This window comes from Archocentrus centrarchus, chromosome 14 (genome assembly GCF_007364275.1).
Source record: "Archocentrus centrarchus isolate MPI-CPG fArcCen1 chromosome 14, fArcCen1, whole genome shotgun sequence".
In the NCBI taxonomy this organism is placed as follows: Eukaryota; Metazoa; Chordata; class Actinopteri; order Cichliformes; family Cichlidae; genus Archocentrus; species Archocentrus centrarchus.
In genome coordinates, this window is record NC_044359.1 from 21,919,690 (window position 1) to 21,937,973 (window position 18,284).

General features: G+C 40.6%; 1 protein-coding gene across 1 annotated transcript in view; it reads left to right on the top strand.

Moving 5' to 3' along the window:
• The first annotated feature begins 2,187 nt into the window (after positions 1-2,187).
• LOC115791752 (neurexin-1) overlaps positions 2,188-18,284 on the top strand; it is a 109,841-nt gene continuing 93,744 nt past the window's right edge. The window contains 4 exon segments of the mRNA XM_075074422.1: positions 2,188-2,923; positions 6,419-6,433; positions 9,564-9,593; positions 15,619-15,920. Of these exon segments, the coding sequence (XP_074930523.1) occupies positions 2,224-2,923; positions 6,419-6,433; positions 9,564-9,593; positions 15,619-15,920 (1,047 nt within the window). The 5' untranslated portion in view covers positions 2,188-2,223.

The following is an 18,284-nucleotide window of genomic DNA, read 5'->3' on the forward strand; positions in this document are numbered from 1 at the left end:
GTGTGTGTGTGCGTGTGTGTGTGTGTGTGTGTGTTTTTCAACATCAAAGCAAGCTAAAGCTGACCATGTATATACAGCTATGGCAGATTCTGTGAAGCATTTCAAACACCATACCTGACCCTGGCAAATTGCAATTCTTCCTGTGAGGGGGGTGTCAGTTTTTATGACCTTCCTTTTCCCATGATAAACCCGTCTATCAGAAGGGTTTTCTTCCAGCCTGAATCCGTCTGATGCTTTGGGGGAAACTTTGATTTATTTGCTGTAATGTACTCTTTCTTGCAACATCTACCTTTAGCAAATATACCTAACTGTGGCAGTCCCTCATCTGCAGGATACCCAGTAGAGGCTGTAATTCCCAGCAGACTCAAACACATATTATATTTCTCTCTGTGACAGAGATGAAATTGGGCCAAACTTGCGTGAAATGCCTCTGCTCCTGGTTGAGAAACATCTTTAAATGAGAAAGAACTCAGCTTGACATAACAAAGATTATTTCCTCTTTCAGACAAATTAGCTATTTTTCTGTTTTATTGTAAAGCCTCAAAGCTTCAACTCCACAAATTATTGACAGTAGCCTCTTTTCATTGGAGACTGACTCATTGGATCTGAGTGGATCAGTACAGTATCGCCTTTCTTTTTCTTCTGGAGATGGAGTGACTTTGGGACATTTTGTGAATGTTAAGAGCAGGCGTCTCAACATTCAGTCTACAACCTCTTTCTAAATCAAACCTATATTGAGTTTCATCACGTGTGCTATGTGACGTGCAGTATAAGCATCCTTCAGATCTTCGGCCGTTCAACTCTTTTACTCAAACTGTAATTGATTGTAGCTGCTGATTGTGGTTTTGATCACTTAATTAAATCATATAGTGCTAGTGCTTTTTTTAAAATGTGTTTTTAATAGGTTTGGGGTAGCAGTGGAGTTCTTTGGCACAAAGAAACAAGTTGTAACAGGCTGATGCTGCACAGACAGTACTTGTCTGTATCCATTATTGTTGGCTTGGTTCTCTGCAGGGTAGTGAAAAATATAAATAAACACTACCCTCATTGTTTAAATACATTTTTTGTCACTTGGAATAAGTCTAATTTCCTGAGAAATCATTTCATCTGGCCTGACAGCAAACTGAATGGAGTCAGTGCAGGCTCCCAGTACAGCTAAGGATCGGTACATAACTTTGTTTATGTCCTTAGCCCTGAGAGGCACACCCTCTATTGTTATCACAAAATATTGAATTTTTTTGTTTACGTGTTTGTTTCAAACATAGACCCCCTTCCATTTCAGCACTCTTCAGCCTCTAGCCTGCATGTATTTTTTAGCTGTAACGTCTTAGCTTGAGTCCAGGGACCGCAGAGGGCTTAAGGGGCTCAACATCACTGAAGTTACCGAGGCCATGGATTGTGCTGGAACATCTGTGGGGGGGGGCTTATAAAACAAAGTTGCTTTTTTTTCCCCCTCCACCAGCTTCTTGGAAATCAGCACAGGTCTCAGCAAACCAGTGAGACCCTCAGTTTCCCTTTTTGCCCAAAAGCTAAGGAATAAGGCGGGGTGCCAGGATTAAGGCTGTATGCTAAAGCCATGTGTTGAGGTCCTTTTGCTGGAATTTCTAGGCTATAGATGGTCAAAGTGACCTGTGACAATGTGAACCAGAGCTACTGTAAATGCAGGCTTATCAATTCTTCATAACCATGAAAATTCTCTCTCACTCTCATCTCCATATTTCCCTCCTTAATGATTTGTTAGTTTCATTGAAATTAATTTGTCACGTGATTCATGATGACTGTGTTGTGCAACATTTCCAATTATTCATTGCACATTTTTCTTTCATGTTTTAGGATGTTGGGATGCTGAGGAGAATGGAGGCTGTACCTAGGCCGTGTGCCTAGCTAACCCATGAAGATCTGACAGGAAAACTGCTGGATGGAGGCCAAGACACTGGATGGCGAAGACGAGGAATCACACAGCATTGTTTGTTCACTTTCGCAGCCAATCCAAAGTAGATGCAAAGTGCTCTGTAATGTGCCTCGGTTGTTCACTCTGTCACGTGTCACCCAAGGAGAGATGGCAAAAAGAATCAGGATAGATAGTCAAGGCTAAAGAAACTCTTATTTCTGCAAGTTATAGGGTGATAAAACAATTCTAGACACTAGATAGCTTTTTCTCACAGCCGTGTGTTGGATTCATCTGAACTAGAGACCTACACTAGACAGTAGATAGTCAGCATCATGTGCAACTGTAAAGGAGCAGCTTCCTGGTTATTGTTAGCTGGATTGGTGCTAACAGGAATAGCTTTGGAATATGAGGGGGTTCCTGGTCAGTGGACACGTTATGGCCAGTGGGATGCTAAGGCAACAGGTGAGCTCAGCTTTATTCTGAAAAGCAACATCAGTAAAGCCCTGGTGCTCTATTTTGATGACGGGGGGAACTGCGATTTCCTGGAGCTTCTAATTGCAGACGGGAGGCTCCAGTTGCGGTTTACCATTCACTGCGCAGAACCTGCCTCCCTGCACACAGAGACCCATATCAACGACCAACGCTGGCACAGAATCCTTCTCACTCGCAATTACAGAGAGACCAAACTGGTGGTGGACAATGAGGAGAAGGCAGCTGAAGTGAAGTCCAAGAGAAAAGAGATGGTAGTGGATAGTGATCTCTATGTAGGGGGAATCTCACCTGATGTGCGTCTCTCGGCCCTGACTTCCAGCACTGTCAAATATGAGCCACCGTTCCAGGGCCTTATTGCCAACTTGAAACTAGGGGAAGCACTACCAATACTGCTGGATGGTCAAGCTGTTCATAATGATCTGGAGTATATATGCGACACACATTCTCCATGCAGCAACAAAGGTGTGTGCTCTGTCAAGCAAGGAGAGGTTTTCTGTGACTGTATCAATACTGGCTACAGGGGAAGGTACTGCCAAGAAGGTGAGAAAAATACCATGTGTTTCTATGACAGATGGGCAGCAAGATTTTATTTTAAATTGTGCTTCTTAAAAAAAGGATTTTTTTTTTTTGTTTGTTCCTAAAACTGAGGCAGTCACACTGATAAGGGTAAAGGATAGAAGTTAAAATGTAGTGTGACAACACCACAAGTATGACAGAGTTAGAAAGTCAGTAATTAGGATTGTGAGTTATTCAGCATTGTCTAAAGTATAAATAGTTCACGTAGCTTCAGATACCTTCCAGATATACAGTACATACTTTCACTGAGCTCCTGAGGATAATCAATAAAGCTCACTTAACCGCAATCCAGGCTAAAGTACACTACAGCAATGTTTAGAAGTAGTTGGACTGTGTGAGCTCAGCTCTCTCAGCAGTCATCTTCACAAGTCAAAGGATAACAGCTTTCCAATGTGATAGCTGTTTGCATGTTTTCAGCACTGGCACATCTAACAGGCCACCAAATGAATCCCATTTTCTTATTTTGGAAAATCTGCAAAAGGGGGAAAAAAAATTAAAAAAAACTTCTTGTCAGCTACAATACAGAACAAAAAGTGGAAGTGATTAAAATCTTTTCCACTCTGCAAAACACATTAGGGCCTCTCTTACTAATGGTATTCAGGATTGTTTGCTTAGCTCAGAAGCTTTGAAGCCTTCTTCCATGGGGCCAGGTGTCCTTACTGGATTAAAAGACTAAACATAATCCTTCTTTAGGTAACACCTCAGATTATGCATATGTGACATTATACATCACAAATGTGATGCGATGCCACCATTATACTAAAAAAGCAAATTACCCACCTCACAGGCTCTGGGTAAATCATGTGTCAGTCAGCATGCATGTTGTGACATAAAGAAGAATGTTGGATGAGATGCAGATAGTAATATGGTTGTAGATTAATTCTTAATATTCTGCTGTCAATATTAAATATGTCTGCTTTTCATTTACCCCTGCAGCTGTCCAGAGAGAAGTAGAAGGTAAGACAATGCATTGTTATATAATGAGCATAATGATGAGCATAATTTGTTTGCCGTGATGCTCTTATTTGCAGAGGCTATTACCGCAGCATCAGTGGGTGAGAGTGTGTTTCGGTTATTATCAGGTTGTTATTGTCAGTTTGGACTGCAGTTCTGACATCCTACAAATTAAGCTGAACGGAGATATACTATCACTGGTCACAAGGTCACTGATGAAAAGGGGCCTAATGTGCTGAATGCTCATTGTATATATAATCACTGTGCTCAAGGTGACTGGAAAGGTCTGCTGAGTACGTGGGTGTCACACAATATGGATTGCATTTATATACTGCATCACAGAGAAAGTGAGTGTACAGAAATGCTTTGTTTTAATATTTATAAATTCTATATTTTCCCCTCTCTACAGTGCATATTTTTCTTAAGTGAACTGCTCTGAGGTTTGCTTAGTCTTATATGCCTTTATTTCTCTAAGGTAAATAAGTATATTAAACTCTAACATGATTGCATAAATCCTCTGCCGCTGATTGCCAGGCCCTTAACATTAATAAATCGGAATAATATTTGAAGTGTATTTTTTTTTTACATAGGTGCCTGTAAAACTGTTTACTAGAAAGAGACACTTGTATTACCAGGATTTTCAGTCACCATAATCAAACGGGACCGGTTCCTAATGAGGTGCACATACTGAACGGAAATGAAGATTGAGAGTCGCTAGGAAGATTTGTTTAGTTGGTATCCGAGCGAGACATCCATCTCCTTAGCAAGAAATGCCGGTTCTGGTGAAAGGACAGACAACAGGCTCAGGAGACCAGCACAAGGTGTGCTGGACTACTGCACATGATAAATCAGTGTTACTGACTCGAGATGTGCACCTGTACGCACCTGCTCTCTGAAGTCCTGCTTGTGATGCTTACATTTGGAGTATGACAACAAAAATAGACGAAAGATAAAAATTATATTTTTTCTTCCTCTGCAGTCTTTTCACATGGCTGTGTTGATTAAAAATACATGGGTGTAGGATGGCTTCAGCAAGAGCTACATTCACTGTGTATCTTGGTATATTATTAGATGCAATATTTATTTGATACATGATTTGTCATAGATTCTCGCTATGCAGAATTCTAAACTTACGTGTTTTCAGTAACAGTTAAAATAAGATTCATCGCTGCACAATTTGCAAAAGCAAGCATTAATCATTGTTAATATTAGCAAAGATGGCATGGCTCTGCTCACAGCAAACAGGGACGCATTATTAAATGACATGCTGCAAAGAGAACACATCAGAGTGTTTATTGGATTAAGGCTTGACATGGAGACAATCCCCAAATACAGAATGCATGAAAACAACAATGACAGAAGAAAAAAAAATAGCGCTGACCAGATGCTTTTTTAGAAAAATTTCTGTCCTTCATATCACTCCATGTACTACTCTGCAGCAAATCTCTTTTCTGCTGCCCTTGCATCAACAGAAATAGACTAATCTATGCATTATCTAAATTGCCTCCTTCCCCCAGAGATGACAAAGATGGTAACCTAAATGCTATATTTGGTCTTGGCTGTGTGTTAACTGGTGCAGGAATTATATTTATTTGTCTGAGGAATGCTTTAAGCCAGCAAAAATCCTTTGGCACAGCAGGTGAGTCTTCCCGAGTTGTTCATCTACAGTATGCTGCACGTGGGCCTCCCATCGATCTGTGCGGACAAAGGCCATAGTGGGGCATGCTCAGATGCCAAAAGAGTGCAGCATCCTCTGATGTTTTGTGAGCAAAAAAAAAAAAAAAAAAAAACAGGTCTGTGAACAAGAGATAAGAATAGCCACCTCACAAGGCACAGCGCAATCACTCCAACATATAGGAAAACCTTATGCAACACGCATGCCATGTTCAAATACACTGCCATTGTGTTATTTCCTCTTCAGATTTTCATTTGTAAGCACAGAGTAATGATGCAGTAAGAGCTACGGGGTTGATAAAGCAAGCATCAAAATCTTCGAAAGAAAGGACACAACCGGTCCTGGTGGGTTTGCTTCTCTTGAGCAGCACTGACCTTGGTCTAATCCCTCATTACAACAGGCTTCATAATACTCTACTTTTCATGGAAAAACAAATTTAGCAAATCCTAATCCTCGTGAAATGGTTCTTTCTTCGTAGTTGCTTGCTAATTAATGTCACAGTAATGACTGAGAGGTCCTTCAACATCTGCATTTGTTTTTTTATTATATTTGTTTAATTAAACTTACAAAGGTAGACGTGCTTACCTTGTTAGAAGTATTTCCAGAGTTAATCGTGTTTATAAATGATTCAGAGAAATAAAACTAAGATTTTTGTTGGGGTTTTTTTGGCAGCCCCACTAACATAAATTCATTCTTTTCATATGCTAAAATGTTTATAAATCATGCTAGTTTCAGGCCTTTTTTCCCCCCAGGCCTACTACAAACACATAATTAGATTCTTTTTTTAAATAATAATGTGGTTTTACATGTGCAAAAAAATCAATAAAAAGAAACTCAAGATGATGGTGTTGGAGAAGGAGAGTTAGAGGTCTAAAGTTCAGCAGCAGTGTGCAAGGAATAGTCTGTTAAAGACTTTTGGAAGCACCAGGCCTCCGTTCTGTAGCAGCATTTGTTCACATGTTTTTAGGTAGTGCGTGCACTTTTTAAACTTTTACTGGGTATTTTTACACAGGTCAAAAAACTTCACCTGCTCTGGTCTCTGTGGATTCAAACCGTCATCATTCACAGCGTGAATTACTTATTTTCAGCCAGCTCGATGTTGCCAGAGGTGCAACATTCTTGACTGCTTGAAAACACAAAGAGTTGTTCAGCGGCAGCTTTTCTGGTTGTATGTTTTCAATGTTATATATTTACTCGAGGTCAGCAGATGCAGATACTGAGGTGTCTGTGAGCATGTTTTAAAAAAAAAAAAAAAACATGACTAATAAAAGATTGACGTGGAGCATGCACGCACACTCATAGAGTGTCGTGACTAGTACCATCACATCCACAAGGTAAATTTGTCAATCTGCTTATTCCAAAGAGAGTCCTTGTTTGGACTTTTCACAACAGCAATAACAAAAACTTTTTTTTTTTTTTTGGTATGATGAAGCCAAGTCAAAAGTATCCTAAAAGTAGCATTTTAATGAAGTGATATTGCATTGCTTGGTTATTCATTTTGCTGCCTATTTTATAGCCTACTGTTCAGTTAACCTCCTATTTAAAAAATAAAGTGTAATAGATTACTGGTAGAAAGGATAGTTTTATCCATACAGGCTTTCCTTTCTAAAGAGTATTAGCCAGTTATCTCTGCATTTTCACACACTGAGTTTTGGATGTAAGGCACAGCCAAGCAGGATGCACGGATTCGATGGGTGGCTGCCTTTGTACAAGGGAAGCAATGGCACCACTCTTAATCCCCTTATAGTCAACTCCTAGGAAATGCATACATTCTCAAAGATTATGACGTTGACTAAGGCATTTCTGTTCTGGTCAACAACATCCATTCAGTTTAGTCGGGGGTGCGAGTCAGTTTTTCTTGCCCTAGTGTTCAACAGAAGTCTGAAGTAAGTGAATCAAAGAAGCAGCAAATTGTTTCAGTCAAAGCCGTGTTCCTCATCTTCATATAAGTAACCAGAGTTGGAGACAGAGATATGTTCCAGCTTTGGCTTTAACCGCATATACTTATTATTTGGATGAAGGGAACCTTACTCCTGTCCCTCAGGACAAAAGGCAAAGACATGGAAAGAGGGTTTTTATTCTTCCTGCTATCTCAGCCAGTGGTGGCTTTCAACAACAGCGTCTTTGTTACATTTAATGACACTGTATGCAAGCCTCCTTTGTAGCCCCTTGAAGCTGATACTGTGCCTCATCTGTGCTGTGTGATGCTCATAGCAGAAGGACCGACAGAGGATAGAGGCAGACGTGATCTTAATCTAGTCACATCTTAGTACTGCTTGTGAGAATGAGATCACCTGAGGGGTGATGAGGGTAAGAAGAGGTGACATAATTTATGTATATGTACGTTGGCCTGTCATGTGCAGTGCACAGCCGCAGTGGGGGTGCACACAGCAGTGCTTTGTCTGCTGTGCAGACAGGGCTGCTGGTGAATCCTGTCTAAGCACAGGCTCAGTCACTGGCTTTGCAATGGCACACTGTATCAAAACCCTACGTGTTGGCAGGCAAGGACCTTCCCAGGGGTAATCATGTCCATTCCACACCAGGAGTTGCAGCATTAACAAGCTTGTTCAGTGGAACATGCGAGGAGATTTGTGCAATAGCAACCTGCCCCTTCGTAAGGTTTTACCTAATGACTGAAATAGGGCTGGAATAGTGACTAAGAGACTTGGTGTACAAGGGTCTTAGAGTGCTGATGCACTGATGAGAGCTGTTTGTGTTGGCTCACACAGTGGGGCTCATGTGCTCAGCAGAAGTGTTGCATTGTGTCAGCCCCAACTCTTTTATATCAGGAAAAGCAGGAGCGGTAGGCTATGTCATACAATTTCTGCCTGACCTACTGAGATATTTGCCTGCGTTTTGCTGTCAGACGATGTATTCAAAGATCTAAGCTGGTTGAAACTGGATCAAACTTGGATCAGCAGTGCACACAGGCTAACCTGCAGGGTTTTGAATACAGTGTCACTCACAACAAGCACGTGACATGCAAATAGTGTTTGCTCCCAATATTGCTTTTTTTAGAGGGCATTTCAGTGCAGCATTTGAGTATTACAATATTGTCTCATGAAGCAAACTGAGTGTTGACCAGTGCAATTAGCTCTTATGTTCATCGTAATGGCCAGCGCGTTTGAGGCTACCTCTTTTGCCTGCCATGTGACAGAATGTGGACGCGTGATGTTGGCATTTTTGCTTTGATGGTTTATAGTCAGTGACGCTTTACCACAGTGCAGCATTGCTCTTTTTTTGGAATTAAAAGGTTAGGTGTGACAGCCTTAGATGATGGCTATCATTGTATTAGAGTTTATATTATTGTGTTAGGGCACAGTCTAGAGGCTCCATCCTCAAACCCTGCTGCAGTAAATGGTAAATCCTCAGAAAAAAAAATAGAAATGATTTAAAGGATAGGGAACGGTACTTCCTCCATCCTTTTATAAAATGGTGCCACATAAAAAGGTTAAATAGGCTCATCTGGGTTGGCTGAGCACTTACATGCCAAATACTCGCGTGGAGAAGTGGAGAGGAGTTGCGCAGCATATAGAAAGATCACAGAAATCCATGAACTAGCATTACCATGGGTGACTTTTTTTTCTTTCTTTCTTTCTTTTTTTTTTTTACATTTGGTCTTTACAGTAGCAGCAGGTTTTATGTATACCTGGTACATTTCAAACGCTGTCTGCATCAAATAAACATACAATATATGTTCCATTAGAAAAAAGCATCTGTGAGAGCAACTACCTGTGAGGGTTGCACCTGTCAAGATGTTTTTTTCTCTCCTTGCCTTCCCTTTCCTCCCTTGAGATGTTTGTCTGTTTTTAGTTTGATTTCCCCTTTATATTTTAATTTGAACTTTGACATCCGTACCTTCCCCAGGATGTCTGTCACAAACTGCAGTCCAACATTGTGACAATGCTTTTGTTCTCCCGAACCTCTTTATGAACTTCCTGTTTTCGTATCCTTTTTTCTGTTCTTTCCCTCAAGGTCTGGCGCACCTGATGTTAAACCGCCAAGGTATGGGGTCTATTGGTTTGCTTTTCCTTCCCAGCCACCTGATCACATTTCCCTTCCCCTGAAATCATTTTAGTTAACTGTGCTGCACTAATATTTCCTCTCCTCTTTTTTCATATTCTTGCCTATTCGTTTTTGCTTCCTCTCATGTTATGCTCACTATTCATAACAATTTTTGTCCGTCAAACCCTTGTCCTGACCACTGACTGAGCTACTGGAACATCACCTTTGACCTCTGCAGTTATTCGCCAAGGTAATACATCTATGCTCATTTGGTTTCATGGTGTTTTCAAAGGAAACAGGTGTCAGTAATAAAATATATATAAAGGCATCTCATCTTAAAAAATGTAAAGGTCTGCAGAGAAAGGGGTTTATTTATTTATTTAGCCAGGCTTGTTATCTGAGGATTTAGTTGCCTTTCTTTTTATTAAGGTTGTTGTATACATAATTAAATTTTCTTTCAGTTCTACTCATGTCTCAGACGTGTTATCACTGGGTTTGCTGATTGATGGGAGATTTCAATACAAACCAAAACACTGATGGAAGGTTTGTTTTTTTTTTTTATTAGAGGGTTTTTCTAGGAAGAGGTACCACTGTGGTCCTCAGGTTACAAAAGAAGCAGTAATGGTCACAAGACAAAGATACCGTATATAATATGGATAACCGATTACTAAAATAAAGCAATACAACTATGATGTAAAACTTTGCAAGAAAAGCATTTTCCTACTACGAGATTGAAGCATATTTGCATTAGAGTGAAAAAAGGCTCTTTGAAAAAGGGTGGATATACTCTGCTGTGCTTAGACTTTGCATTTCCTCCACGTTCTGTGAAATTTAGATGAAATACATCATCTTATCTAGTCTTGTCTATAACACACTTGGCTTTTCCGATGCACTCATGTTGTGACCACACAGTGTTTTACACTGTCCCGGTTCCTCCATAAAATTGCTTATCTGACCAGAAAGAACAATGGTGTTGGGTTATCATTGCAGCTTCTGTACTAATGATTTTTTTTTCAGAGCCTTTATTTTCAACTCAATCATTCCTGATTATGAATAATTTGCTGCTGTAAACTGAAATCGCTTTGTATGTCATCTTTCACACTCCCACTCAGTGAAGATGAAAAAAGAGGGTGTGGCAGTATCTTGAGTGTTCTAATGCACATTTTTTCATGAGTGTGTGCGTGTGTGTGTACTGATAATTATACCTAGATGAAAATGCTTCAGATATATATACTTCACAGAATGAGGTTTTTCACCAAATATAAATTATGCAGACTGAGGCTCTACATAACTGTGACATTATAAGTTAGGATCTAAATTCTTTTGGTAGCCACTTTGGGGAAAAACTAGTAGTAATTAGTCTTTATAAGGCCAAAAACATAATGTTCAATTTAAGCTTGCGCTTTAATCGATGGGTATTCTGACAGAACAGTGTAGTTGGATACATTGTATGCCACTACATCTTCAATCGTACAAAGATTAACATCCTCTGCTGTATTAGAATAGCGCTGTTATATAAAGTATATAGTACATCATACGGTAAGTGTGTCCTGAAGCCAACCACAGTGTGATTTGTCATGAAATGAAGCCTAAATGTAATTGCTCAATTTCATGCATTAAAATGAAGAAGAAGTTGGTAATTGATTGCAGAATCGAGATTTGCAGAAATAACCCTCCAAGCAATACTCAGGCAAAGCGCAGTTACAGCTGGCAACACGGAGCACTGTGACCTCATGGGATATCCATGAAAGTTTTATTCAACCATTCCATGTTATAACAAACATTTGTTATTAACAGTGTTCCACCTTCAGCCTGAGGGAATACTCGAGCGAGCGCTCTGATTTGATCTCTATTTGTTTTGCCACAAATATGCAGACTTCTGGAAATTCAGAAACAGCAGTTTGTGAATATTTCAGTCCCGCACTTCTTTGCTAGTGTGTGTGCGCACAGATAAGATTATTCAGGCACAGGTGTAGCTTGATGACCACCTACAGCGCTACACACCGATGGTCAGCTGCTGCCCCACAGTCTGCTTGCACTCTGCCTGATAACGCAGTCCCCACCTCTGAGCTGCAGACAAAGTTACCAGCTGCATCTGTGCCCCTGGCTTTCGGATCATTTTAGAAATGATTCTGCTGTAAACCTTGATATTAATGAGCAGCCCGAATGGTGGAATTTGTCACGAGCTGCATCAAGTGCAGCTTTCTGTGACTGCAACAGGTGGGCTATTAGAAAATAGTAACAGTCTTCTCACCTGATGGCGGAGTCCTTTTGCTTGTCTTATGGTATGAGAGCTTACTTATAGCTCAGTCAGCAGATTTATAGATAAATCTCACTGGCTATCTTAGGGTTAACTTGTCCAGAGTTACAGTGGCATCCAGGATGCTTTCACTCTCCATATTTAGTAGCTGCACGCATCACTGGGTTGGCCATGAGCAGTGTCCTTCAAGAAGGGCTCACTTGTATTTGTATCCTGAATTTAGAGGGAATTTATGAGTTCAAAACCTTGGACTGCAAGTAGATTGAATGGTGTAAAGCAGTGGTCCCCAACCTTTTTTGAGCCGCGGACCGGTTTAGTGTTAGAAAATGTTTCCACGGACCGGCTTTTAAGGTGTGGCGAATAAATACGTCAAAATAAATGATACGACCATAACCAAGTGTGATATTTTCTACGTATAATAATAAAAAACGTGAATCCACTTTGTATTCGTATGCAACTCTATCAGCAGCGTTCTCGTAACATCCCGCCTCAACATGAATAACAGGCTCTCTGCCCACAGCGCTCCCTGGTCAGCTGTTAGAGCCATGGTAAAACATGCCTTCAAAATAAGATACACCGCAAAAACAAATACAGTAGAAATCACCTCAGTCGGATTCAAATGGCCCAGTTTGGGGTCTATTATCGAATTTCGCTGCAATGGCTTCTGCTTCATCCATGAATTTGCTTCTGCAAATTTTATAATCTGAAATTTTACTCGTAAGTGCAAGTTTGTAGCTTACACTTGCCACGATTGTCCCCGGTGAAATGAACTGATATAAACACTAAAACAATTTCCAGGCGTTGTTAGTGTGTGTGTAGTTGTGCATGAACGAGTGGGCGGACAGGAGCTGAGGAGGGTTTTAGCGCTAAACTCATCCAGTTTATGCGATCACATTTAACTGGAAATTTATTACAATGGGACCAGATTTTTCATCCGAGGTAGGCGAATATCCGACGGATTTATGTGATGATTTTATCGGAATTAATGTTAGGAAAAATCAGGACCTGCAGATGCCATCCAACTAGAGCGAAAACCCGATTTGTGCGACTTCGACTTAGGTGATTTTTACTGTATAAAGCGCATGAAAAATACAACTCACCATAACACTGAATCAGTGTAAGCCCCCTGAGCTTGTTTCTCTGATACTCATTTTTGCTGGCTTCTGGTTTGACTGGGTTCGGCCGATTTCACATGGAGCGTGGCTGCAGAGCCGCGGTGTCAAGCGCTGGAGAGTCAGTTTGATGGCTGGGTTTACCTCACTGCTATCCCCGGTGTTGATAAATAAAAATGGTAAATGGACTAGTTCTTACATAGCGCTTTTCTACTCTTTGTGAGCACTCAAAAATTTAAAGAAGCGTTATGTAGGTCAACCAACCGATTTCGTTAGACAGGCCTGAAGCTTCTGGGTTTAATTTTAGCGGTGACGTATCATGTGAGCAGAAACGTCTTGACACGTCAAGAGGAAGTCATGGAGGGAAGTAACGGAGCGAATCCGCCCATTTTTCAAAATAAAATATAGTTTAGGCGCAGATAATAAGTAAAACGGAAATAATTTAAGTTATTTATTCTTTATGTGCGGCCCGGTACCAAATGTCCCACGGCCCGGTACCGGTCCACGGCCCGGGGGTTGGGGACCTCTGGTGTAAAGTAAGACGGAGTGGAGGGCAAGCTGGAGCATATCACAATGAGATGAGAAGCAGGAGAGGCATGTAGAAATTGTCGGTGCTGCTGTTATTTTCTGCTGAGCCTTCTTTTTTCATTGAGGTGCTTCCATTTACATTGAGACATGGATCAGCACAATGGTCTTGTAGCTGAATCCAAGAGGGTGGATGGCCCACCCACTCCCCCACTCTCCCACACCCCACCCTTGTAATAGCTACAACATACTGTACATAAAGTGCTAAACTGCTCAGCATCTTTTAGCTGGAGTACTTACTGCAGCCAGTGTCTTTGAAGATGTTTCCTCTGAGTTATTGCCAGAGTCTGTCTGGTGTCAGACAAAACAAAAGCTAGTATTCCTTTTTTCCCCCTTTTTTTTTTGGTAAACAAGATTGTTGCAGACAGTAGGACACCTTCTAGGACAGCAGAAAAAGCAGAGTGATACCCTATGTGTCCCTCCAATTTCAAGAGACCTTCAAGACAGATTCAGGGTCATGCTAGTGACATCTTCATCACAAAGTGACAGGAAGCCTATCAGGCAGAGTGTGTACTATAGAATATGTACCATTTTAGGTGCAAATCTTCTTGTTATTAAGGTTTTTCTCTCATGATCAAACTTTTTGTATTAGGTTAAAGGGGGAAATGGCACAAAGGCACTTTTAGTCTAAGTGCTATAACGTTCCTTCAGTTTTAACTGTCAGTATTGACTGTGCTTGGGTTTACTTTTCACCTAAAATGTAAGCCAAATGAGGAAGTTTGCATTCATGCTCTGTGCCAGTAGCTCAGCGAGTTGCTGTGTGCTCAAGAGTTGAGTAACTACACTGCACAAACAATACAGACTAATAGGACCACTCATCCCACAGCCTTAAATTGGCCCCTGAGTACTGTAGCTGACAGTTGCTCTGCAAACAAACAAACATCGACTGAAGGGTCAGTTTATCCTCCTAGCCTGAAACAGATGGCTTAGTAGCACATAAGCTGCACCTTGTGAAGAGCAAAGCACAGGGTTTGAAGCAGCGGCACTGTGTGTTGTAAAATTGTTAATGTTACTCCTGTGTGTTGAAGTAAAACTTTGGTTTAATATCAGAAAAACGAAACTTTTAATATAACGGCCAGTAGCTGCATGTGGATGAAAGGCCTTAGTGAATAATGAAACTGAACAAAATATAGCATGTCTTTGTAATTTAGTGTGCAGCAGGACTGTCTGTGAGGTCTCGAATTGGCAAAAAGAAATTTTTTTTTGAAAAGCCTTGAAACTCTCACCTTTTGGAAGGTGTGTTAGCAGCATAACTGTTGAATGAACTGTAAGCTGTCAAGAATGATTTATTATTACGTGCCATGAGATGTTTGCCACCATTGATGAGGTTGCTTTTGAAAAATTGCTAACGTGGAATTCTAAGAAACATTGACTAATACAAAAAACAACATCTTTAATCAAGCTCCATCTGCTTCCCTCTGAACAGTTGGTGAAGATCTCTTCTTTATATTTCACTGTGCATGTACAGTGAAATATAAACCCAGTGGACATTCCCTGGCATTTAAAAAAATACAGTTGAATAAAGAATAAACGATGCATATATCAGGATCAGCACCATTTTCAGCTGAGAATTTGGTGGGACCAGTAACTCTAGTGTGTTTTTATGGCGGTCTTATGAAAGATGAATACTTCATTAGGCTTTGACTACAATACAGACAGTACATGTCAGTAAGGATCACTTATTGCTGTCTTTGTGTTTTTCACTGCATTTGTTAATGAAAAGAAAAAGATATGAAACCTCAGCAGACTTATACTTTACTATGGAAACACCACACAGAATTGTGTGTTTCCCCATTGACAGTACACTTGTTCATCAGAATGTGCAGTGATTTTTGTAACGTGTGAATAGCTTTACAAATACACACATGGTCTCTTCAAGTGGGGTTTTAGTGACATATTTCTGAAGCAGTACTGCACTGTAAATTTTCTGCTCATTTTAGTCTTTAGTTTCACCCACCAAGCCTCTTCTATTTCAGCATACTAAAGTAGAGACTGTACCCAGTAGATAAGTTAAATTTAAGCTGGATGAGAGGAAGAATTATCTAAGCTTTTTCTCCTTCCCTCTCAGGGCAGGAGGAGTCAGTGGCCACCTTCAAAGGCAATGAGTATTTCAGCTACAACCTCTCCCAGACTCCCATTCAGAGTAGCCTGGATGAGATCACGCTCTCCTTCCGTACGCTGCAGAGGAATGCCTTGCTGCTTCACACGGGGAAGTCAGCTGACTATGTCAACCTGTCTCTGAGGAATGGAGCCCTGTGGCTGGTCATCAACCTGGGCTCTGGTGCTTTTGAAGCTCTGGTGGAACCTACCAGTGGGAGGTTTAACGACAATGTCTGGCATGATGTACGCGTGACACGCAACCTCCGTCAGGTGTGTATGCATCCATTACTCACACTTTTTGTAAAATGTGTCAATTTTATTCAGCCGTAAATCAGTATGCTTGCAGTGTGTAGATCAAGATGTATGAGATGACGCGAAATCAGTCACTGTAAACAATTTTGTAACAGTATTTAAAGTGTATCTTTCAGCTTATTAATATAAAAAGAGATTTGGATCTGATTCTTATGAGCCCCAGGAAATGGCAGCCTTTTGCAAATAGAGTTTAGATAGGCTGCTATTAACCTCTGGCAGTGTGAACTGGCAGTAAACAAATACTGTGTTGGATTCTGTTAAATGCTTCTGCTGCCACATTACCAATCCTGATATTGCAGATGCCCATTAGGTCATTGCCCCTTGTATCATGTAATAGACTGCATTTCTGGAAATCACTGAATATTTTTCTTAATGTAGCAAATTGATTCATTTTTTGCATCCACGTGTTTGCCATATATACTTGTAATAAAAACTTAACTCATCATATGAATTTGTTCCACAGTAGTGATGATACCTTCAGGAGCCTGTTCATTTCAGATTTTGATGAAGTCCTGAAAGAAAATGCTTTAACATATCTTTTTGTTGTTTTAGCCACTGATGTAACATTGCAGCAGTATATGGAGCCCTTGCAAGAGAAAGCAGAGCTTAAATAATAAATACAGCCAGTGCACATGTCCAACAATGCACTGCTGTACCTATTGTATACCAGCCAAGTACAACTCGGCCTTAAGGTTTCGTATCATTAGCAGTCAGGACAAGGCACTGAATTCCCAGTCTAATTTACTGCAAGGATGTGTCCGTTACATTAAATGTTACCCTGCTGGCATTCTTCTTTGACTGCATCGTTCTGCTATTCTATTAGTATCCTGTAATACCTTACAGCTGCACTTTTTTTTTGTATAGACACTGAATAAGTGAGAGTGAGTGTAATGTAAGTGGTTGCTTGCAGGGACAAACCCACACATAATTACCCCTTTCTTTTAAGTCTTTGCTCACAAATTTTGCTTTCCTTTTTTTTTTTTTTTTTTTTTTTGCAGTGTCACCACTCTCATCAGTCCTGTTTCTCATAACTGCAGCAACAAACTGCAGACAGGCAAACTAGTGAAGAAGAAAATGATTCATAAGCAGTTAAGAGTAGGTATTTACAATTGTCAGGAGACTGTCTGATAAATGTAATGCACTCAAAATGCTAATTGTTGTTGATAAGCTGCATTAATTTTTCACTATCTTGGTACAACTATAGCTTCAGGGTCAGAAAACAGAGGTGCTTCAAATCTTCATTCTTCCAAACTGGCCAGCAGGGGACGACTCTTCTGCCTGCACATACAAGTAACATTGTATCCAACTGCTTCCTTGATGTATGACATCAGTAAACAGTTCTTAATATTTCACTTCAAGTTTTATTTAATACGACATGATGTTCATTTGGTAAATTATGCTCCAAAATAGAACCTAGTTCAAAATAAAGTGGGGTTTGATTTGGGTGTGATTAGCTTTTCCTTGTAGCAACCTCGCTCATTACTTCCAGTTAAATAAGAAATAAGATAATGACTGCAAAAGTGCTCATTTGGCGGATGGGGTATTGATACTGATATTGTAAACTTGTCAGCTGGAAGCATTCCTCAGAGAGTTTTGTCCATATTGACATGATAACAAGCTCATTTTGTCAGCTGCACATTCATGAGAGCGAATCTCCCGCATTCCCCCCACATCCCAAAGGTGATCTGTTGGGTTGCGATCTGGTGACTATGGAGGCCATTTGAGTACAGTGAACTCATTGTCATGTTCAAGTTACCAGTTTGAGATGATTTGAGCTTTGTGACATGGTGCATTATCCTGCTGAGCATGGTCAGCAGCAATACTCTGTGTTTAAGCGATGCTTAATTGTTATTAAGGGGCCCAAAGTGTGCCAAGAAAATGTCCCCAACATCATTACACCACCAGCAGTAGCGTGAACTGTTGATACCAAACCAGGATGGAGCCATGCTTTGTTGTTTATACAATTCTGCCCCTAACATCTGTCGCAGCACACGTCAAGACTCATCAGACCAGGCAACGTTTTTCCAATCTTCTATTGTCCAATTTTAGCCTCAGCTCCTGTTCTTAGCTGACATGAGTGACAGGTATGGCCTTCTGCTGCTGTAGCCCACCTGCTTCAAGGTTGCTCTCAGAAGATGCTCTTCTGCATACCTTAGTTGTAACAAGTGTTTATTTGAGTTACTGTTTGCCGTCTTATCAGCTCAAAGCAGTCTGGCCATTCTCCTCTGACCTCTGCATCAACAAAACATTTCGCCCAGAGAACTGCTGCTGACAGGATATTTTCTCTTTTGCAGACCCTTCTGTGTAAACCCTTGAGATGGT